Here is a 24790-nt window from a genome sequence, read left to right as displayed (position 1 = left end):
CACATGTATGTAATGGTGTAGAAGTTAGAAGGGTGAATGGAAATACAATTTTTTTTTTTTTTTTTTTTTGTTTTTTTGAGAAAGAGGAAAAGTCTTGAAACAACCAAATAAAACAAATAGTAGTCTTAAAACATTGAATAAAAAATGGAATAAAAATTAGTCTTGAAACATTAGACCAAAAGAAATAAAAAAGTCCTTATTTTTAAATTTATACTAATCTCTGATTTGGCTTAAGACTATTTCAATTCTTTCATAGAGTGCATCACATGGCAGAACCTCATAGTCTCTCATATAAGGTCTCTGCTTTTATATATATTGATATTAATTAGTGTTTGAAACTTGAAATCAATTTTATATATATTATGACCTACATATAATAATTTTTTTGTTGTATAGTAATATCTTTGTTTGCCCACAATATTGTAGAATATTTGTAAAGTTGATTTTCTTAATTCATATTTTATTTTTTAAAAATTGTATAGCACTATATGACTTTAATTAACAAATTATAATATTTACCATTAATAAGAATTTAAAGAATAAAATAAGATTTTATCAAAATGTAATTGTCTTCAGTTGGGATTTCGTATCCTTTAAAAAAATAGGCTGAAAATTCTTTGAAATTATCATCGACTTTTATTTTTTTTCACTATGGCTCATACTACACAAAATAGCAGTAAAAAACCTACAAAGAAACCTACAAATTATGTGTTTTAAAAATAGCTAACTTCGTAAATAATCATTTAGAATTTTTCTTTTTCTTTAGTACTAAAACAAAATTCAATTATGACTTTCCCAAACCAAAATCTCAAACATCCAAAGAATCAAAGTGAATCACAACCTTCATCAAATCCACAACGTCTGACTATAACATCAAAACCATAAACTACCATCACTAAATAAAAACCCAAGCCCTTTTCTTGGTCAAAGCCAACTCATATGGGTTAGGATCAAATCGTATTGCAATGTTGTAGTTAAGTAAGTGTCGTTGAAAAGTTGAAAGTAAATGATATCGTTTTTTGTCTTAGTGCACTTGAAATGGGATGGCATAGAGCCAGGGGCTGTGGGCACATGTATGTAATGGTGTAGAAGTTAGAAGGGTGAATGGAAATACAAAGATTTTTTTTTTTGTGTGAGAAAGAGGAAAAGTCATGATACAATCAAATGAAACAAATAGTAGTCTTAAAACATTTAATAAAAAATGTATTAAAAATTAGTCTAGAAACATTGGACCAAAAGAAATAATGAGTCCTTATTTTTAAATTTATTCTTATCTCTAATTTGGCTTAAGACTATTTCAATTCTTTCATAGAGTGCACCACATGGCAGAACCTCATACTCTTTCGTATAAGGTCTTTGCTTATATATATATATATATATATATATTGATATTGATTAGAGTTTGAAACTTGAAATTAATTTTATATATATTATGACCTACATATAATACATTTTTTGTTGTATAATAATATTTATTTTTGCCCACAATATTGTTGAATATTTTGAAAATTGATTTTCTTAATTCATATTTTATTTTTAAAAAATTGTATAACACTATAAGACTATAACAGATTATAATATTTACCATTAATAAGAATTTGAAGCATAAAATAAGATTTTATCAAAATGTAACTGTCTTTAGTTGGGATTCCATATCCTTTAAAAAAATAAGCGGAAAATCCTTTGAAATTATCATCGATTTTTAATTTTTATCACTATGGCTCATACTACAAAATAGCAGTAAAAAACCTACAAAGAAACCTACAAATTATGAGTTTTAAAAATAGCTAACTTTATAAATAATCAATTATAATTTTTCTTTTTCTTTTGTACAAACACAAAATACAATTACAACTTTCCCAAACCAAAATCTCAAACATCCAAAGACTCAAAGTGAATCACAACCTTCACAAAATCCGCAATGTTAGACTATAACATCAAAACCATAAGCTTTTGTCACTATATAAAAACACAAGCCCCTTTTCTTGGCCAAATCTTACTCATACGGGTTAGGATCAAATAGTACTGCAATGTTGGAGTTAAATAGGTGTCGTTGAAAAGTTGAAAGTAAATGATCTCGTATTTTCTCTTAGTGTTCTTGAGATGGGATGGCATAAAGCTTGGGGCTGTGGGCACGTGTATGTAAAGGTGTTGAAGTTAGAAGGGTGAATGGAAATACAAAGATTTTTTTTTTGTGAGAGAAAGAGGAAAAGTCTTGTAACAACCAAATGAAACAAATAGTAGTCTTAAGACATTGAATAAAAAATGTAATAAAAATTAGTCTTGAAACATTGAACCAAAAGAAATAAAGATTGCTTATTTTCAAATTTATTCTTATCTCTGATGTGGCTTAAGACTATTTCAATTCTTTCATAGAGTGCACCACATGGCAGTATCTCATACTCTCTCTTTTAAGGTCTCTACTTTTATATATATATATATATATATATATATTGATATTGATTAGAGTTTGAAACTTGAAATCAATTTTATATATATTATGACCTATATATAATACTTTTTTTGTTGTATAATAATATTTATGTTTGCCCACAATATTGTTGAATATTTTGAAACTTGATTTTCTTAATTCATATTTTATTTTTAAAAAATTGTATAACACTATAAGACTATAACATATTATAATATTTACCATTAATAAGAATTTAAAGCATAAAATAAGATTTTATCAAAATGTAATTGTCTTTAGTTAGGATTCCGTATCCTTTAAAAAAATAAGCGGAAAATCCTTTGAAATTATCATCGATTTTTAATTTTTATCACTATGGTTCATACTACACAAAATAGCAATAAAAAACCTACAAAGAAACCTACAAATTATGAGTTTTAAAAATAGCTAACTTTATAAATAATCAATTATAATTTTTCTTTTTCTTTTGTACAAACACAAAATACAATTACGACTTTCCCAAACCAAAATCTCAAACATCCAAAGACTCAAAGTGAATCACAACCTTCACAAAATCCGCAATGTTAGACTATAACATCAAAACCATAAGCTTTTGTCACTATATAAAAACACAAGCCCCTTTTCTTGGCCAAATCTTACTCATACGGGTTAGGATCAAATAGTACTGCAATGTTGGAGTTAAATAGGTGTCGTTGAAAAGTTGAAAGTAAATGATCTCGTATTTTCTCTTAGTGTTCTTGAGATGGGATGGCATAAAGCTTGGGGCTGTAGGCACGTGTATGTAAAGGTGTTGAAGTTAGAAGGGTGAATGGAAATACAAAGATTTTTTTTTTGTGAGAGAAAGAGGAAAAGTCTTGTAACAACCAAATGAAACAAATAGTAGTCTTAAGACATTGAATAAAAAATGTAATAAAAATTAGTCTTGAAACATTGAACCAAAAGAAATAAAGATTGCTTATTTTTAAATTTATTCTTATCTCTAATGTGGCTTAAGACTATTTCAATTCTTTCATAGAGTGCACCACATGGCAGTATCTCATACTCTCTCTTTTAAGGTCTCTACTTTTATATATATATATATATATATATATTGATATTGATTAGAGTTTGAAACTTGAAATCAATTTTATATATATTATGACCTATATATAATACTTTTTTTGTTGTATAATAATATTTATGTTTGCCCACAATATTGTTGAATATTTTGAAACTTGATTTTCTTAATTCATATTTTATTTTTAAAAAATTGTATAACACTATAAGACTATAACAGATTATAATATTTACCATTAATAAGAATTTAAAGCATAAAATAAGATTTTATCAAAATGTAATTGTCTTTAGTTAGGATTCCGTATCCTTTAAAAAAATAAGCGGAAAATCCTTTGAAATTATCATCGATTTTTAATTTTTATCACTATGGTTCATACTACACAAAATAGCAATAAAAAACCTACAAAGAAACCTACAAATTATGAGTTTTAAAAATAGCTAACTTTATAAATAATCAATTAGAATTTTTCTTTTTCTTTTTCTTTATTACCAAAACAGAATTCAAATATGACTTTCCCAAACCAAAATCTCAAACATCCAAAGACTCAAAGTGAATCATAACTTTCAGAAAATCCACAATGTCTGACTATAACATCAAAACCATAAGCTTCCGTCACTATATAAAAACCCAAGCCCATTTTAAGGTCTCTACTTTTATATATATATATATTGAAATTGATTAGAGTTTGAAACTTGAAATCAATTTTATATATATTATGACCTATATATAATACTTTTTTTGTTGTATAATAATATTTATGTTTGCCCACAATATTGTTGAATATTTTGAAACTTGATTTTCTTAATTCATATTTTATTTTTAAAAAATTGTATAACACTATAAGACTATAACAGATTATAATATTTACCATTAATGAGAATTTAAAGCATAAAATAAGATTTTATCAAAATGTAATTGTTTTTAGTTGGGATTTTGTATCCTTTAAAAAAATAAGTGGAAAATCCTTTGAAATTATCATCGATTTTTAATTTTTATCACTATGGCTTATACTACACAAAATAGCAGTAAAAAACCTACAAAGAAACCTACAAATTATGAGTTTTAAAAATAGCTAACTTTATAAATAATCAATTAGAATTTTTCTTTTTCTTTTTCTTTAGTACTAAAACAAAATTCAATTATGACTTTCCCAAACCAAAATCTAAAACATCCAAATACTCAAAGTTAATCACAACCTTCAGAAAATCTGCAATGTCTGACTATAACATTGAAACCATAAGCTTCCGTCACTATATAAAAACCCAAGCCCATTTTCTTGGTCAAAGCTTACTCATACGGGTTAGGATCAAATAGTACTGCAATGTTGGAGTTAAATAGGTGTCGTTGAAAAGTTGAAAGTAAATGATATCGTTTTTTCTCTTAGTGTACTTGAGATGGGATGGCCTAAAGCCAGGGGCTGTGGGCACGTGTATGTAAAGATGTTGAAGTTAGGAGGGTGAATGGAAATACAAAGATTTTTTTTTTTTTTTTGTGTGAAAAAGAGGAAAAGTCTTGTAACAACCAAATGAATCAAATAGTAGTCTTAAGACATTGAATAAAAAATGTAATAAAAATTAGTCTTGAAACATTGATCCAAAAGAAATAAAGATTCCTTATTTTTATATTTATTCTTATCTCTGATGTGGCTTAAGACTATTTCAATTCTTTCATAGAGTGCATCAGATGGCAGTATCTCATACTCTCTCTTTTAAGGTCTCTACTTATATATATATATATATATATATATTGATATTGATTAGAGTTTGAAACTTGAAATCAATTTTATATATATTATGACCTACATATAATACTTTTTTTTTTGTATAATAATATTTATATTTGCCCACAATATTGTTGAATACTTTGAAACTTGATTTTCTTAATTCATATATTATTTTTAAAAAATTGTATAACACTATAAGACTATAATAGATTTTAATATTTACCATTGAAAATAGATTTTATTTTTTAAACTGATTAAATGATTTTGAAATCTTTAGGTAAGTATTTGAAGCATAAAATAAGATTTTATCAGAATTTAATTGTCTTTAGTTGGGATTCCGTATCCTTTAAAAAAATAAGCGGAAAATTCTTTGAAATTATCATCAATTTTTATTTTTTATCACTATGGCTCATACTACCCGAAATAGCAATAAAAAACCTACAAAGAAACCTACAAATTATGAGTTCTAAAAACAGCCAACTTCATAAATAATCAATTAGAATTTTTCTTTTTCTTTTTCTTTAGTACTAAAACAAAATTCAATTATGACTTTCCCAAACCAAAATCTCAAACATCCAAAAACTCAAAGTGAATCACAACCTTCACAAAAGTGTTCATCCAATTATTGATGTGGGTTTTCATCTTCCAAAAGTGTTCATCCAACTACTGGTGTCAACTTTGGTATCAGAGCTTTTGTTCTATATATGGTTAGTTGTCTTCAACATGGCCAAAACGTTGAGGAGCCACGGGCATCCGAGAGAGATTGGCAAGATATTGAATGGATGAAATAAGGAGACAACTAAAGTACAAGTGTGTCTAGACTCTATAGAGTTTTATGAGTTCACAGGATATGTGGTGTTAGGCATCTTGATTCGGAGATTGAAGCTGCTAGTTATGAATCTTATGATGAAGATGATGTCTACCGATTCCACTATGCTCATAGCCAAGGATCTCATAACACCCGTGGGGGAGCCACGTTGGGGCCAAAGGGGGTCTTCCCACCCACCCCCCCCCCCCCCCTAAATTTTTGAAAAAAAAAAAAAAAAAGAGTATATACATTAAAATGTGTTATTCTGACCAATTTAACAATTTTCAAGGACTAGATATGCTTCTGCCCCCAAATGACAGATAAATATTTGGAAAATGCTATTTACGCATTTTTATAATACTTTTACAACGAACCTTTATTTTCACAACAAATTCTAAATAGCGTTATGTTATTCTCTATTATAGATGGACAAAAAAATAATTTGTTGTAAAAAAATTGTGCAAGTAAATAAGTCTAAAATTACTTTTTAACTTTCATTTTACTTTAGTGATAAATGTATATATCAAAAACTTTAAATAATTAGATGATCACCCAACAAACAAAAGAGAGAATTTTTTTTTTCTAATTTTCATCCTAGGTTTTACTATAGAGCAAGCAGCGTTGCAATGGTAGGAGATAAGATTATGATTCGCCTCTAAAATATTCATAGAAAGGGCAACTATTTGCACGCCACCACACTGTTGCAGCACCATCAGTTCATGTGACTCTTTGATATTTTATCTCTCTCAAATGTCTCAAGACTCAACTTTCAAGATCTGAATGTTTTTGTTCCTATGTTTTTCTTTCCTTTACTTCTTTGCTTCTTGCGTTATTTACGAAGCTATTAGCTGTGTAACATTTAAAGTTTTGATCCAACCATCCAAATAGATATATTATTACCTCCAAAAGGAAGAGTCTAATTATGGTTAAAAGGAAGAGTCTACAAAAGCAAGTGTACTGGTGTAGAATTTCCAGGTACGTTTTCTTCTCATCTTTGTTCTGTTTAGACTTTTCTTCTCATATATTTATTTGTTATTAAAATATACTAGTACTATATTTAGATTTTTGTATTGCAAATTGGTTGTTTCTTATTAGATTTTTATTGAAATTTGAGTGATTGTTTGTCTAATTTATTTTGAAAATTTAGGTTTATAGTCAAATTAAAAACTATTGACTCATTCTTTTTCTCAAATTTGTCTTCTCTTGATTGTTTAATTTAATAAAAACAGATTTTTAGCACACATTGAATTATAAAATATTTAACTTATATATTGAATTGCATTTACATTACCATTTGAAACTATTATACATAATAGGAATATAATTGATATATATATATATATATAAAGAAAAAAAATTATTTTTTGTTTGGCCTCCTTGAAGATAAATTCTTGGTTACGCCACTGCATAACACTACCCCGCCCTATCCTCAAAGGTTCAAAAACTTCCACTTCTTGCAAGATTATGGTCTAAAGATGGATATTCCAAAATTTGAAGCAAAGTTGCAGTTGGTAGAATTCATTGATTGACCTAACACTATTGAATGAATCTTTGATTATACAGATTTTTTTTTTTTTTTTTTTTTTTTGAGAAATTTTGATTATAAAGATTTTCCTTGGGTAAGTAAAGTAATATTTTTCAAATCACGGATAGGAAAAAAGAAACCAACCAAAACACAATTGGGTAATGTGTAATTATCTCAAAAAAGTTAATACTATAAACTATAGGAAATATCCCAAAAATAAAGATATATTTTCAAACTTACAAAGAAAAGTTATAATAAATGAAAAATTACTATAAATATACAACTCATCAAAATGGAGGCTTAAATGAGTGAATTTGGGTCAAAAGTGACGTATGACACACCATTTTGCTACCGACTTTATGAAGATTTACAGTAGTACCTTCTCAATTTCCAAATTTCTTGAATTTTGATTTATGACAATTTTTTTACATTATTATATCATTCTTCCTATTCTCCTACATAAAATATAACACTGCTGCTTTTTTTTAACTGTTCGTGTAACAGTTTGTGTTTTTTGATGAATGAAATATTCATTCGTATTATAATTCCATGTGAGAGAAACAAATAATGGTTGCAGCTTTATTTGGAGGTTGACACAAAACGATCTCAATATCTCCACAATGAGCTAGTTGGCAAAACCTGAAGTTGTACATGATGCAAACCATATCCGCAGGGAAGGAAGCAGCAAACAAGCTTGCCAAAGATAAGATTTTAAATTCAAAGGCATATGATTTTCTATAATGTTGCCCTTGCAGAAATACCGTAACCGTGTGACATATGTTTTTGCGATTAGAATTACAAAGAATATTTTCTAGATTTTACTTCTTGCATTGCCTACCAAAATTATTATGAAATCAAATTCATATTCTTTGAACAGGTCCATGTTAGACCAGCAATAATAATACTACAACTACTATTAAAATAAAATACTAAATAATAATCTTTGTCCAAGTTTTCCCATTAAAGTCAGCACCATATGGTTGCTCTATTATAATTTGCCATACTACGCAATCTAGGCATTGACATTTAAAGAAAAATTAGCACGGTAAAAGTGGAGTAGTGGTGGCCATCAGAATCCCTGCTGCACAACCCCAAGAGGGGTGGCCTAGCAGTAAGGGGCCTGTGTGCATGCGCAATGATTCCTCGTTCAAACCCTGATAGGTACTAGGGATGGTAGGTGGGAGCACTCATGCGTTGTGCCTTATTGCTAACTCTCTTAGGGTGCTAAGGTGAGATCTATGGTATCTTAGTCACAGTAGTTATGACTCAATCCAACATTCTCTAGCGGGAGGTGTCCCTATGGTCACACCCAAGGAAGTGAGTCACACATAGTCGCCCCCGCCCCTCTTCTTATTCCAAAAAAAAAAAAAAAAAAAAAAATCCCTACTGCTCATGGATCAATCTTCCACCAAAGACTATTAATAATCATAATTTTTAGCCAAGTCTTTTTTATTTTTCTTTTAAGTCAATAACCCTATTCTAAGTCTACTAAATCAACAGCACAGTTGCTGTATTAAAATTGACATACTCGGCAATCTAGGCATTGACATTTCAAGAGAATATAACACCGCAAAAGTGCAGTCACGTTGGGGATTAGAATCCACCAATGTCCATAGCACATGATCAATAATTTTCAACGAAAAGCTTGAAGTCAAATTATTATATTAGCATTCTATTCCCCTCCCCGTATAGGTTTGAATGGTTCTCCATGCATATATATAATGTTTAGTCAGTATAACATAGCATACAAGAACTTTCCTCATGTCCTTTTTTAGGCGATAATGGAGACGAATCAAATCAACTTGCATTTATATATGCAACCTTCACAATTTTCTAAAGCCAATATATGCATCTGAGTCTCTTAAGCCCGCATGAAATGCGCCCAAAAGGGCAAGCAGAATGTTTACATCCCACTGTTTCTCTATGTTTTTGTTCCTCTTGCTACTATGTTCATCAAGTCGCATGTCTAATGCACTGAATGATGCTTTGAAGAAACAACATTCTGACATGCTCAGTTTAGGTGCAGTTGTAGATTGCACCTCTCTTGCTGGCAAAAAAGAGAAGGTAGCGATAGATATGGCAATTGAGGATATATATGCTCATGCCAATCACCAGAACTTCCCCACCCTACATGTGGAAAACTCTCGAGGAGACCCTTTCCGAGCAGCCTCTTCTGGTGAGAACTTTTTTATGTGTTGCTTCGTAACTCATTCAGAATTGTGTCCATTGAAATTGTTTCCCAATAATAAGTGAAAGTATGCCAGGCAGGCTAGATCTAGATATCATTAGGTATTATTTAATTACAGTTGTTAAAATTAACTCAATCTTATGGCAACAAGCCAACAAGAACTAATATTAAGTTGTGTTAGGTTCTAAGTACTTAGGAACTAATGTATTAGAACTCTAATTTTTATTGTTGGCAAACCATGATCAAAACAAGTTTTTAGTCTTGTTTTAGACTTGCTCAAAGTTTGTGTTTTATGTAAAGTTGGAATCGAGCTGCTGCAGAATTCATTGTGCAATTCGGTCTAGCTCGATCGATCGAGAATTAGGTTCGACCGATTGAAAGTCGGGCAGAATATTTTTTCTGCAGAATTTCCAACTCAGCCCTAAGCCCATATGACGTATAGGATTTTATGTTTTGTCCTAGGTATAAAAGGGAAACTCTAGCCATGTTTTTGAGGTGGCTCTATTTGCTGTGTGTGTAAATCTTTTGTTAGATCTAAGAGGTGGTTGCCTTCACACATGCTTAGGGTTATCAAGAAGGAGATTTCATTGAGAGCTTGATGATCATTTAGTTGTTACACTAAAGAGCTTAAAGATACACAAGCGGGAGTGCTTGTACTTGCTAGAGAATCCAAGAAAGAAGGAGTCCGTGGTCTTAGAGTTTGCACGTGGTTGTGTCAGTAAGTTTTCTACTGGTAGGTAGTAATAGGATGTTAGTGGTCTAAGTCGCTATTATAAAACTTCGATTCTTTCATAGTGGATTCAAGTTTACCTTAAAAATAGTTAGGTTAAATCCTCCCCAGGTTTTTACCAGTGTGGTTTCCTAGGTCATCATATCTTTGTGTTCTTTATATTCCGCACTTTACATTGATATGATTATATGATTGTGTTAACCTAGATCTAAAATTTGGACTAAGTAATCACTTGGCTAATTAACTAGGTTAGTCCAATTGTGTTTTAAGGGGTCTAAAAATGTACAGGATGTTCCTTTTTCATTGTTAAGTGAAGATTTAAACCACTAAGATGACCAGAATATATTGTAAACACCAATACTAAAAATATTAATTTTCATAAAGAACTTTCCTGTTTAATGAGACCAGAGATATTTTATCATCCCTCTAGTAAGGTTGCATGAAAATTTGTGTCTTGCAATTAAACTAATTACTCTTCCTCCTGATTCGATCAATGAGATTCTATCACCTTGGTAAGATTGAAAGTCAACGGGAATCTATGACTTGGGTAGCTAGATGGAATCATGGAAATTTATATCAATGCATACGATGCAGTAAATTTACTCTTTCCTACGTTAATAGGACCCCACATATACGTTCGAAATAAAATTTTAATAGTTAGTCGGTAGAGATGTGATCTTTAATTTCTCACTACAAATCTTATTAGGTAACTGCTTTGAGTTATCTTGACAGATTTTGACATGGATATATGAATATAGGACACGAACTTGTTTATCGGTTCTAGATTAATAGGTATTTGTCTGCATAACGGATTTAAATTAAATTTCAACTGAAGTAAGCTATATTAGACTTATAGATGATAAAATTTTGATTGCAGTTAAGACCCTCATTGAGAAGCAACATGCGAAAGCAATAATAGGATTTGGAACATGGCAAGAGGCTGTGTTTGTTGCTCAGCTTGGCAATGAATCCAAAGTCCCTATCCTGTCATTGGCAAATGAAGTCCCACAGTGGGCCTCTTGCCACTGGCCATTCCTTGTAAATGCGGCTCGCAGCCAAAATGCTCAAATGAAAGTTGTCGCAGCTATAATTCAAAGTTGGAAATGGAGGAAAGTGAACATTATCTATGAAGACATGAACCCAGCTGTGACTGGCATTAGCCCTGAACTCATTGCCACTATACAAGAAGTGGACGCGGAGATTAACGACCTTTTGCCTCTCTCTCTCTTTCCTCCATATCATTCTCTCTCAAAAAAGTTGGAGCACCTGAAAAATGGGTCGTGCAGAGTTTTCATTGTTCACACTTCCATTACCTTAGCCACTAAAATCTTCATGGAAGCGAATAGTATAGGAATGATGGATAAGGATTATGTTTGGATCACCACCAATGCCATTACAAGTCAAATTGATTCACTCAATGCATCAATTATCTCCTCAATGCAAGGTGTCTTAGGAGTCAAGAGCTACTTTTCCACCACACCTAAAAGCTACAAAGATTTCCACTTTAGATTTCGGGCCATGTTTCATTTGCAATATCCTGGTGAGCCAATACCGGAACCAGGGACTTCTGCCATGCAGGCCTATGATGCTGCACGGGCTGTGGCTATCGCATTGATGGAAAAGCCTAATTTGAAAAGCTGTACAAATTTGACAGACGATGTTGCCTGTATGCATGAAATGAATGGACAACAGTTGCTTGGAAAAATCTTGCAAAGCAATTTTGAGGGGCTAACTGGTGCATTCAATTTTAAAGAGGGAAAATTGGCTCCAATACACATTTTTCGAATAGTTAATGTGGTTGGGAAAAGTTATAGGGAACTTGGATTCTGGTCGGAGGGACTAGGCTTCTCAGAGAGCATCCATAAGGCTAGCAAGTACAACAGGTCAATGAGTATTCTAGGACAAGTGTTTTGGCCGGGAGGGCCTTGGTCAGTGCCAAAAGGGTGGGGGGTACCAATTAATGCTCAACCTCTGAAAATAGGAGTACCTGCAGTGACCACTTTTAGCGAATTTGTGAATGTGAGATATAATCGTCCTGGGGACAAACCAATCGTTAATGGATTTTCCATTGCTGTATTTAAAGCTGCCTTAGATCTTCTACCATATCACTTGCCATATGAATTTATTCCATCTGACGGCACATATGATTCTCTGGTCCAGCAAGTATATGTTGAGGTAATATTAATCAACTACAGTACTTTTTTGTAGTACCGATTTAGAAAGTATACTATAGGTTTGTCCTATTTTGCCACCCAAATTGTTTTGAATCAATTCATTTGCAACATAAAAAATTATTATAGTGTAAAATATATAAAAGCAACTTATGAAAATTGAAGGAACTACCATATTCTAATTAGTTTGTTCCACATTCATTCAATAAACTAGCTAGTTATATTTCGCTCAAAAAAAAAAAAAAAAACTAGTTATATTAATTTGACTTAGGGTTATAGCATATGAATATGTCATCTTAGGATAATTTCAATTCAAGTTGTAAACTCTCGTCTTTAGAAGCTAGGGAGAATGAAATGCAAAACTTACCACAAAAGCACTAACCTTGTAAGTATTACTAGAAACCTCAACTGATATGTTACTTTGTGTTTGAGAAGACTTTTGATGCAGTTGTTGGAGATACTGCCATAATTGCCAATCGTAGTGAATATGTAGAATTCACGCAACCCTATTCTGACTCAGGTCTAGAGATGTTGATATATTTCAAGCCAAAAAGGGTAGAAAGAGCTTGGTTGTTCAAGAAGCCGTTCACCACCTTTATGTGGGTTTTTACAGTGGTCATTAATGTTTATAATGGATTTGTTGTATGGTTGATAGAGCGGAATCACAACCCAGCTTTCAGGGGCAGTATATGGAACCAAATTGGAACCATGCTTACCTTAGCCTTCATAACGCTATTCTCACAACAAGGTAACTATATTTCGTTTCTTAACTACTTGGATTAAATCATGAAGGATTCTTCAATCGACATTTATTATGAGAGTTTTTAACAAATTTACTCTTATCATATCCCTTCTTAAAGATACCAACTAAAGTCTTTGTGGCCAAGATTTTGTAATTTAACTAATATCTCATAATATTTTTAATAGAGATATCTAAAGTTCAAATCACACATCTTCTTCTGACTATTAAATTATCAAAAAAACAAAAATCTTTTCGTTATGCATGCATGCAATGCAATGCAATTTAAACAAGTTAAATCATATAGGAGAATCCATAAATAGATTCTTCCTGTCCATGCTATGCAGTGCGTAGGATACCCCTTTTCATATATGTTTTATCTAACTGCATTAGCATAGGAACATGTGGAATACTATTGTTAGAATATAAGACCAACGGGCCTAAGTTGTATATACTCTCTTTACTTGGAGGTCACTCATATATATATGTACAAATATATAAACCCAGAAAATTGTTGTTAGTAACTATTGTGTGTTTACTTGCAGGAGCGAAATTACACAGCAACCTGTCCCGGATGACTATGGTTGTATGGCTATTTGTGGCGTTAGTTATCACACAAAGTTTCACGGCCAGTCTAACATCACTGCTTACCGTTCAACAACTTCATCAAACAACGATCGACATTGAGACACTTAAAAAGAGTGGAGCCAAAGTTGGGTGTGATGCGAATTCATTTGTTGGAGCATATTTGGAGGTGGTCTTAGGTTTTCAACCCAACAACATCAGGAGAATAGGTTCGGGAGATTATTATCCACAGGCTCTTAAAAGTGGAGAGATTGCAGCAGCCTTTATTGAGGCCCCATATGTTAAAGTGTTTCTCGCTAAATATTGTGATGGTTTCATCACTTCAGGACCAGCATTTAAAGTTGGAGGTTTTGGATTTGTGAGTATCTATTGACTCATTCACAGTTTAACCTTACCTTTTCAAATCATCATTCTAGATTGTGTTTTCGCATTTGATTTTTCTCAAGAAGATGTATTCTGTCGCGTTAGTTCGTGATTATTAAAGTTTTTTTAATTTTTATTTTATTTTTCTACGACATTATTTCGTTGAATATCACTAGAACTTTGCATTGAAGTAGCCACTAGAGGAGACATATAACTCTCTTTTAGAAAGACGGCTTTTTTTTTTCTTCTTTCATGTGAAAATATTATAGTAGGAATAGGAAAAATATCCTCATACACTCATTTCTATCTACTATTTTGCACAATTATACACAATTTATACAAAAATATCCACATTTTTAAAAGTTAAGAAAAAAAATTTTAGATGTCCACATTTTTAAACATAAAAAATTGATGTAAAACTATGATTATAAAAGAGCGGATGTGAGGGTATTATTTTATTCAAAGGTACAATACTTTAACGGTTAAAAGTTTTATTGATGTAGAGCCTAAATGATAATTTTCATTTCTCACTCTCAGGCTTTCCCACGGAGCTCCCCTTATCTACCTGATATTTCTGAAGCAGTTCTAAAATTATCTGAAAGTGGAAAATTGCGACAGCTTGAGGATTTTTTAACCTCTTCCCACAAGTGCTTAGCATCTAATTCTGACAATAATCTTGATAGTCTTGGACTGAATAGTTTCTGGGGTCTCTTTGTCATCACTGGAGGAATGTCCACCATTGCTCTTTTGGCCTTTATTTTTCGTTATGTTCGTGAAAGATGGTATCGACCTTTAGGCCAAACCCAAGCACAACAGCATCATGCCCCATCTGTCGATGAATTATGGATGTTTGCCCCTGAAATGGAAAACCAATAACAATCTTATCTGTAATAACCATGTATGTAAACCTGCTGGCAAAAGCACACATTGTACTTAGCTGCTAGTAACACTCTTTTTAATGTTAATAATTTGTATCCTTTAGATTAGATATTAAATTCATTATGTGAATTTCATTTGAATCTACATAGTTTGATTTAGATGAATAGTTAATGGCATGTATACAATTAGATATTCAAGTATCCAAATCTATTGATTCAAAATTCAAATTCAAATTCAAGTACTCAAACACAACCTTTGAGATGAGTCCAATATATCAATCACATACTTGTCTTGTTCCTTTTGATTAGGAATTAGAAATTTCAAATTCCATCAATCAGAATACTTGAGATGTTGTTGGTGGGCATGTGATACAAGGCAAAGAGACACAAGGAGAGGGCAATGGAGATAAAGATTCAAGAAGGATGAGTCTCCTTTCTTACCATCATCATCCAAAGGTTGGTGGTGGTAATGGTGGTCTCTTGCCGGCAATTGGTGGTGGTGGGAGTGTTGTATATATAGTATATACATGGATATGTTGTAATAATAATGTTTGAGTTTAAAGAATATTGTTTCATAAAGTTGTTAAAGTGAAAATTCAAGTTCTGAGATTTTCTAAGTGAAAATTCGAAATTTAGCATTTTCGATCACTCGAAACTTTGGTTCAATCAATCGAAATGATAAGAAAATAATCCTGGAGCCTCTAGATGAATCGATCGTTATTTGATTCCTGTTCGATCGATCGAAAAAAGTACTCGATCGATCGTAAGGAACTTTCAACCGATCGAAAGTCGAAAAATATAACTTTCTACAGAATTTTCTAGTAACTATTCTGAATGTTTGAAGAGGTATCAAGCTTTGTAAACGATTTTATGAAACATTTTGACCCTCCATACGTACTTTTTGATGAAATATAACTCTATAGGTATAAATAGAGGCTTATGTTCATTTAAAGAAAAAACACAAGAAATCCTGTAATCATTCTCCAGAATTGTTATTTGTAGAACTCAATATCTTGGTTGTATCCTGAGGACAAATTTTTGCGATAACCTTTAAGCAATAATAGTGTGGGGGCAAATATTGTCTAAGAAAAATGAAATTGTGCCTCCAAGTTATCTATTTTTCGTTTGTCTTTTGTGTTAATTTGTTCTTCCATTATTACTTTGTGTAATATCCCCAACAAGAAGGAATATGGGTTGATTTTTATTTTTCTTTTATTTTAGGTTAATGAAATAAAATAGCAAATATTTAGGCATTAATGGACTAGTGGCATAGTTTAATTTGTGGAGCATAGTGTGGTACAGTGAAAGTGGGATAAAAGATTTTCGTTACAAGGCTCTTAGACTTAATTTTCCAAATTTAATCTCTAATTTCTGATCTTTCTTTTAACTTTCAATTTTTTTATATAATGAGAAGTAGGAATGACAACAAGGTAGGTACTAGCGAGTTTCTTATTCCCTGCCCCTACCCCCCAACACTTCGAGGTGGGTTTTTTACCCCACCCTCGAGCTAGAGGGCACCCGCAACCTTAGGTACCTATCCCACCTTGTCTCACTCAAATTTTTATTTTGTAAATTATTAAAATTTGATTTAAAATATATTATAGGTTAACTAAAACTCATAAAAGATTGAAAATCAAGTTATAACATTACAAAACCTTCTAAAAGTATAACAATATAACCATTCAAGCATTAAAAACTTTAAAACAAAAATAACAAACATAATAGTACAAAATTTTAAAATAATAAATAATTTAAATATTAATTAAATATAAAAATATAAATTCAATAGTACAACAGCAAAGTATATCATAATTTTAAGATTAAAGGTTAAAATATATATACCTTATAAAAAAAACCTATAAAAATATTATAAAAAAGTATTTTCTTTAATATATAACTATAAACGGGGCGAGTATGGAATTGGTTCCCCAATACTTGCCTAAACCCTAAAGTCACTTTAGGAGAAGAAGTTAACCCCCATCCCCACCATTTTAGGAGGCAAAGTGGGCGGGTACTAGGGGCGTGCATTGGTTAGGTTGGATTGGGTTGAAGAGTTTTTTCAACCCAACTCAACCCATCATAAGGGTCCAACCCAACCCACTTGGATTAGGTTGGGTTAGGTTGGACCCATGAGTTGGATAGTCTTTTTTTTTAAAATTACTACTACTACTACTACTACTACTATTGATCCTCAAAAAAAAAAAAAAAAAAAAAAATTACTACTACTACTACTATTATTAAATTGAACATTAGAACAATACAACTACAAATAAAAACAAATTTATAACCAAATAATCATGAGCATAACACCAAACAAACACAAACTATATGAGAAGAACTTAGGGTTTGAGTTTTATTTAGGAAGAGGGGCAAAAAAGTAATTAATAAAATTATATTGGGATAATTACACATTACCCACCTGTGGTTTACCTCTAATTCTAAGTGCCTACCTGTGGTTTGAATTTTGACACTTTGCCCACCTGTGATTATCTTCGTCTATGTGCCGTGTGCCCACCTCTCCCTCACCGTTACTCTAACATAGGAAATAGATCAAAGGTTACTCCCATCCAGATCAAAACACCCTCTTTTCCAAAAACTACTCAGTCACTCTCATCCCGCTTACTCACCAAAAATCACTCAGTGTCACTCCCAAAAATCACTCAAAATCACTCACTCACTCCCCCTTCACCGTTAACGTAAGAAATAGTTGAAAAGTCACTCTCATTTCCCATTCGTTCAAGATTGTCCACGAAAAATCACTGAGTGTCACTCCCAAGAATCACTCAAAATCACTCACTCACTCACTCACTCCCATCGTTCGTGCAAACCGAACCAACGAAGACGGCTTCTCCGTTCAGCTGTGGCAGGAAGACTCACTCCTGGGTATCGCTTTCTCTCTGCCGTGATTTGTATTGTTTAATTGTTTTTGTGGAATGTTATCAAATTGAAATCAGTTTGATCATTGGTTACTGCTTCTGTCAATTTGAAATCAGTTTGATTTACTGCTTATGTTACCAAATTGATCATTGGTTTTGATTTTCAGATTAATTAGAATGTTACTGGTTGAGTCTGTTGTGGACAGCATGTTATAGTTACCCTCCATTCCCTTTAAAAGTTGAATAATGCTCATGATTTTATTGAAATAATTATTCAGTCAATTATGATATAAGCTGGATGGTTATATATGCATTTTTAAAATAAGTCCAACTGCATTCTGAGTTCTCTTGTTTGCTCAATTCTGTTTTGAAATAAGTTTGTGATAATAATCGACCAGTTAACTAATGGTGCTGCTCTTATTACTACTCTTATCCATATAGGTATTGAGTCTTTATTAACAATAGAACTAGATGCCTCATTTTTATATGTATGCTTTAAGGCTTTGAACAACCATTTGGTAATGTGGATGCTGACTTAGAACTAGATGCCTCAGTTTTTATCATCTTCATTTATTCTGTTGTGTTTTACATGCAGATGGCTGACTTAGTATTCAATTTTGAGATTCATCATGGTGGGCAGTTTGTGTGGAACCCAGATTTGGAATATTTAGGAGGTAGTACTTCTTTTGTTGATAATGTTGACCCAGATAGACTTAGTTATTTTGAAATACAAGATATTTGTTGTGATGTGGGGGCACTTAGTACAAGTAGATATCATTATCTTATTCCTGGAGGTAATTTGGAGCAAGGGTTAAGGCTTATAAATGAAGATGATGATGTTGTTTATATGTGTGAGATCCATGCTGCATGGCCTACAGATAAGATAACACTATATATTGAGGGTGGTGAGGAGCCACTTGCTGTTGAACAACCATTTGGTAATAAGGAAGTAGCAGATGATGATGATGATGTGCATGAGGTGGGTGAGAGTGATGATGATGTGCATGAGGTGCATGAGGGAGGTAATGTGGATGCTGAAGAAGGTGATAGTGATTGGTTAGAGGAAGGGTTTGAGGGGCCAGATTTTGATGATGATGTTTTTGGAAATGTAGATGATGGGCCATCTACACGTGCAGCCCCACATAGGCCCTCTGAAGGAGATGATGGGTCATCTACACATGCAGCCCCACATAGGCCCTCTGAAGGAGATGATGGGCCATCTACCCATGAGGATGTACATGTGTATGCAGCCCCACATAGGAATACTGCAGCTGACAATGACCCACCTCTTGAAGAGGGTGAATGGATTGACCCACCTCTTGAAGATGACATGGAAAGTCTAGTAGGGTCTGATGATGATCAGCCAGCACCAGCTGCAAAAGAACCTGAGTTTAATGTCCAAACTGACATGAGAAAGCCAGAGTTAAGGAAAGGAATGAAGTTTCCAAACTCTAAAGTATTTAGGGAGGCATTGAGGGAATATGCGATAAAGAAGCCAGTAAATATCAAGTTCAAGCTGAATGAGAAGAAGAAGATATCAGTTTATTGTATCAATGAATGTGGATAGAGGTGTTATGCATCTCAACTACCTGAAGAGTTGACATTCCAAATAAAGACATTCAATCCGGAGTGCACTTGCCCTAGATCCTTCAAAAACAGCCAAGTGACTTCAACTTATGTTGCAAAGAAGTTTATGCAGGAGTTTGACAAAAACCCCAATTGGAAAGTGGCTAGTGTTCAACATCATGTGAAGCAAGCACTTGAAGTTGACATAAGTTACAGTCAAGTGTATAGGGCAAAAAGGAAAGCTACTGACTTGGTTACTGGGGATGAACAGCTGCAATATGGGAAACTTAGGGATTATGCAGAAATGATAAGATTGACTGATAAAGGAAGTAGGGTTATTTTGCAAACTGAAATGGAAGATGAAAATGCACAGCCGAAATTTAAGAGAATGTATATTAGGTATAATGCACAAAAACTTGGGTTTTTGGGAGGTTGTAGACCAATTATTGGTTTAGATGGGTGCCACTTGAAAGGCAGATTTGGGGGGCAAATACTTTCTGCCATAGCTAGAGATGCAAATGACAACATTTTCCCAGTTGCATTTGCTGTTGTTGAGCAAGAAAACAAAGATTCATGGGTATGGTTTCTGCAGCAATTTTCAGATGACATTGGGGATCCACAGCAACTTAATCTGGTCTTCATCAGTGACAGACAAAAGGTATGATAATTGAGATGCTGTTTTGTAGACATTTTTAAAGTTCAATAATAATTGAGATGCTGTTTTGTAACAAACCTGCTGTTTTGTAACAATTGTACTAACATATTTACTTGTTCTGTTTTGTAACTTGTATAAGGGCCTTAGACCTGCAATTGAGATGCCGTTCCCAACTTGTGAGCATAGATATTGTGTGAAGCATATCTATAATAATTTCAAAGTGGATCATAAGGGCTTGGAGTTGAAGGATGCACTGTGGAGATGTGCTGGAGCCACAACAGTGAGGGAGTTTGAAAGAAGAATGCAGGAAATGAAGGATTTGGATGTCAAGGCATGGGAGTATCTTGCTGACATCAACCCTGCACAATGGTCTAAGTCTCACTTTAGTAGTAGAGCTTTGTGTGATTGTTTAGCTAATAACTTGAGTGAGTCTTTTAATGCCATGATTTTAGAAGCTAGGGATAAGCCAATTTTAGCAATGTTGGAGTGGATTAGAGTTAGGCTCATGACCAAACAATACAAAAAGATGAGAGGTATAGCAAAATACACTGGAAAAGTTTGTCCTAATATTCAAGACAAATTAGAGAAGTTAAAACATGATTCTATACCTTTCAGTGCTACTCCAGCAGGCAGCTTCATGTATGAGGTTGATAATGGTCATGAGAGACATGTGGTTGACTTGGCTAAGAAAGCATGCAGCTATAGGATTTGGGATTTGACAGGACTTCCCTGCAAACATGGGATCTCTGCTATTGTTAAGAACCTGGAGAGAGTGGAGGACTATGTGCATCCTTGTTACTTAAAAGAGACATTTGCTGAAACATACAAAGAGATAATACAGCCAATGCCTGGCCAGTCTGAGTGGGTTAAGACTAACCAACCTGCTCCTGTTGCTCCTCATGTGTATAAACCACCTGGCCGACCACCAAAGCAAAGAAAAAGAGATCTTGAAGAGCCAAGGAACCCTTATAGAGTTTCTAGGATGAACAAGGCAATCAAGTGTGGGAAGTGCAAGAAAGAAGGACATAATGCAAGAGGGTGCAAGGCAGGCATCACTGGTGAAACTCCATGGCAGAGAAGAGATAGACTTGCTAAATCAACAGCTGTAAGTATTTCCATGCTTTGAACTATATTCATTTCCTCAAGTATTTCGAGTGTGTAACTTGTACTACCCTCTTTGTCGGCACAAGGCAGTAAATCTACAAAAACAAAGCAGACTGCAACACCTCAAACTGCATCCCAGCCACCAAGTGCTAGATCTCAGAGTGCATACAGAGCTTTTGATCAAACTGCATCTCAACCTGCACCAAACAATAGATCTGAGGCTGCAACTCAACCTGCAACTAGATCTAAGGCTAACTGGTTCTCTTCACCCTCACAACCAAGCTTCCATATCCCTAGAGAGACATGGGATTCTTTACCATCTCAGGCACCTCTGACTTGTTCTATTTTGTTTATTTTTTTCCTCTTACTTGCTATTGTTTGATCATCTTGCTAATTGTTGGATCATCTTGCTAACTGTTGGATTTTGGTTATGCAGCCAAGTGCATCTGCTAGGGGGTTTAAAGGCAGAAAGTTTCAACCAGTTGGTGGAAAGGGCAAGAATGCAGCTGGCAAGGGCAAGAATGCAGCTGGCAAGGGCACCTAAAGTAGTAAATGACAACTTGGAAGATGTTAAAGTTTCAACAACTTTTTTGTTATAGTTCACTTGTTTAATGTATATGTCAAGTGTCAAAAACAATATTGGCAATTTCGGTTGGAAATATGTATGTCTGAGCACTAGTGGACTAGTTGGTGGGTTTTAATTGGAAGATGTGTAAAGTCACAGGATGTGCCAAAAACAATGTTGGCAATTTTGTATGCATGTGACATAAAACTTTATTAATGTCTCCACTTTTATTTTGTAAAGTCACTGAATAGGTTGCTCTTCTTTTATTTTGTGAAGTCACATGATGTGCTCAATGACTCTTCACTTTTATTAATGTTAATGTGCATTGAAATAGGATAAAGTATTTTGTTGTGTTGTGCTTGTCTTGTGCTTTTGGTGGACTCTGTTTTTCTTGTCTTGTTCTTTTGGTGGATTTACACAGGTGTATGTATTCACACAACAAATCATGTGTCTGTGTAAAACATGTTCCATTTATAGCAGGTGTGCAACAAATCATGTATATGTGTAAAACATGTTCTATTTATAGGCAGGTGTGCATTGACACAGGTGTATATATTGAACCAACATGTTCCATTCAAGTTATTATGTTATTAACATTTCCACATAACACTTTGTGCCAATATATATCAATCACAGGATGAAGTAAAAAGGAATAAAAAAATTATACTAAACAATATTTGCACAAAAACAACACTTTCCATTTCAATTACCCAATAACATTTCAACATCCCACCAAGCATCATGGCAGATTAAGGTTCCTCGCTCTTACATTATTGTTCACTGAGGCAAAACACAACAACAACATTACAAAAATGAAAAATAACCATGACAAAACTAATGCCATCTTGTACAATCTCTCACTCTCTCTAACTCTCTTAAGTTTCTCTCTAATTTCTACATAAAGCTCATGAGTTTCTCTTTCCCTCCGGTTACATCTTTCTTCCATTTCCTTAGTTGTCATTTCTCTCTGATTTGCAAGCTGCAATTCATTCTCAAGCATACTTATCCTTTCACGGTCACTCTTACAAGTTTCGTTATCCACCCACTAAAAGAAGCCACATTTGGAACCAACCTGAGCATTACAATTATAACAATTAATTTCACAGTTCACAATTAATCACAACTAATAATTCAATTCAACTCAATTCAAATACAACAATGTAATTGTTACTTACATTAAATTGACTACAACCAACGAATCTTCTTCCATAGTTACCAGCTTTTCGACTTGTTCTTAGGGCACAATTCTCAAGGGTACATAAATGACCATCTCCAGCACGGTAGAAACCACTAGTTGTAGAGCCATTACCAGTTGATGAAGACATAGCAAAAATTTGTTACAAGCTTATAGACCAACAAATCTGTTACGAGTGGCAAGAATCAACTCATCTAAATTTAGTAACAATTACTCATGCTACAACCACATTGTTAAAAAAGTTGATGGGCCACAGACCTTTATTTTAAAGTAATAAGAAAATGCAGATATATATTCATAACTGTTAAGCCAGTAATAAGAAAATGCAGATATAAACCAGTTCCATGGTTAAGCAAGAACCGAATTTGGAAGAAAGAATTTGGAAGAAAGACTACCCAATTTTAAAACCCACAGGAATTTTAACAAAGTGACCGTGCATATTAAGTGAGGAAGAAAGAAATACAATTATCACCGGGCATTTTAAAACCCACCACCGGCAGAAATGGGTTTTTAAAACCCACCACCGATGACAACATTTTAAAACCCACCACCGGCACCGGCATTTTAAAATCCACCAGCATTTTAAGACCCAATTCAGAACCCTAGATTTCAAAGATTAAAACGCAAAATCCTAATCTACCTGCAACGGCTGAACAGAACAGCAATAAACTCCCAGTCAAGTGAAGCGAAGCGTGATACCCAGTCAAGCTTTAAACTCCCAGTCAAGTGAAGCGAAGCGCGATACCCATGAGTGAGTCTTCCTGCCACAGATGAACGGAGAAGCTGTCTATCTCGGTTCGGTTTGCATGAACGATGGGAGTGAGTGAGTGAGTGAGTGATTTTGAGTGATTTTGAGTGATTTTTGGGAGTGACACTGAGTGATTTTTGGTGAGCAAGCGGATGAGAGTGACTGAGTGGTTTTTGGAAAAGTGAGTGTTTTGATCTGGATGGGAGTGACTTTGATCTATTTCCTATGTTAGAGTAACGGTGAGGGAGAGGTGGGCACACGGCACATAGACGGAGATAATCACAGGTGGGCAAAGTGTCAAAATTCAAACCACGAGTAGGCACTTAGAATTAAAGGTAAACCACAGGTGGGTAATGTGTAATTATCCCAATTATATAATATATTTTTAAAATTTTAAAAATATATTAACTATTGGTGGGTCAGATTGAGTTAGGCGGATTTGTAAATCTCATGACTCAAACCCAACTCGACTCACAAGTTGGATTGGGCTGAAGAGTTTTTTCAACCTAACCCAACCCATCACAGAGGTCCAACCCAACCCAACCCACTTGGATCGTGTTGGGTCAGGTTGGACCCATGGATTGGATAGTTCTTTTTTTTTTAAATTACTATTATTATTATTAAATTAAGCATTAGAATAACACCATCACAAATAAGAACAATTTTATAATCAAATAATCATGAGCATAACACCAAACAAACACAAATTATATGAGAAGAACTTAGGGTTTGAGTTTTATTTAGGAAGAGGGGCAAAAAAGTAATTAATAAAATTATATAATATATTTTTAAAATTTTAAAAATATATTAACTATTGGTGGGTTGGGTCAAGTTAGGCAGATTTGTAAATCTTATGACCCGAACCCAACCAGACCCACTTAAA

At 33.3% G+C, this 24790-nt stretch overlaps 2 protein-coding genes and 1 long non-coding RNA gene across 3 annotated transcripts; 2 read left to right on the top strand and 1 right to left on the bottom strand.

Moving 5' to 3' along the window:
* Positions 1–8565: 8565 nt before the first annotated feature.
* Positions 8566–15339, top strand: LOC126695649 (glutamate receptor 2.5-like). The gene is made up of 5 exons (XM_050392477.1): positions 8566–9720; positions 11340–12637; positions 13069–13381; positions 13918–14315; positions 14858–15339. Exons 1-5 carry the CDS (start codon positions 9444–9446, stop codon positions 15194–15196), a joined length of 2625 nt encoding a protein of 874 aa, XP_050248434.1. The 5' UTR covers positions 8566–9443; the 3' UTR covers positions 15197–15339.
* Positions 15340–19767: 4428 nt separating this feature from the next.
* LOC126696336 (uncharacterized) lies at positions 19768–21943 on the top strand. Its single transcript, XM_050393094.1, has 4 exons — positions 19768–20298; positions 20435–21400; positions 21512–21724; positions 21836–21943. Exons 1-4 carry the CDS (start codon positions 19768–19770, stop codon positions 21941–21943), a joined length of 1818 nt encoding a protein of 605 aa, XP_050249051.1.
* A 697-nt stretch (positions 21944–22640) lies between these two features.
* Positions 22641–24214, bottom strand: LOC126695648 (uncharacterized). Its single transcript, XR_007646063.1, has 2 exons — positions 23140–24214; positions 22641–23036 (listed from the first exon to the last, which is right to left on the bottom strand). It is a non-coding gene; the product is annotated as an uncharacterized LOC126695648 (long non-coding RNA).
* Positions 24215–24790: the final 576 nt, after the last annotated feature.

The sequence above is a fragment of the Quercus robur genome, chromosome 8, assembly GCF_932294415.1.
Source record: "Quercus robur chromosome 8, dhQueRobu3.1, whole genome shotgun sequence".
Taxonomy (NCBI): domain Eukaryota; kingdom Viridiplantae; phylum Streptophyta; class Magnoliopsida; order Fagales; family Fagaceae; genus Quercus; species Quercus robur.
Note: the sequence above shows the minus strand (reverse complement) of the source record. Positions and strands in the feature narration are given on the sequence as shown.

Coding starts and splice junctions, on each gene's coding strand:
- LOC126695649 (XM_050392477.1), top strand. CDS start 9,444: ATGTTTACATCCCACTGTTTCTCTATGTTTTTGTTCCTCTTGCTACTA. Junction 9,721..11,339: donor TTTCCGAGCAGCCTCTTCTG/GTGAGAACTTTT, acceptor TTTTGATTGCAG/TTAAGACCCTCATTGAGAAG. Junction 14,316..14,857: donor AAGTTGGAGGTTTTGGATTT/GTGAGTATCTAT, acceptor TCTCACTCTCAG/GCTTTCCCACGGAGCTCCCC.
- LOC126696336 (XM_050393094.1), top strand. CDS start 19,768: ATGCAGGAGTTTGACAAAAACCCCAATTGGAAAGTGGCTAGTGTTCAA. Junction 20,299..20,434: donor TCATCAGTGACAGACAAAAG/GTATGATAATTG, acceptor AACTTGTATAAG/GGCCTTAGACCTGCAATTGA. Junction 21,725..21,835: donor GGGATTCTTTACCATCTCAG/GCACCTCTGACT, acceptor TTGGTTATGCAG/CCAAGTGCATCTGCTAGGGG.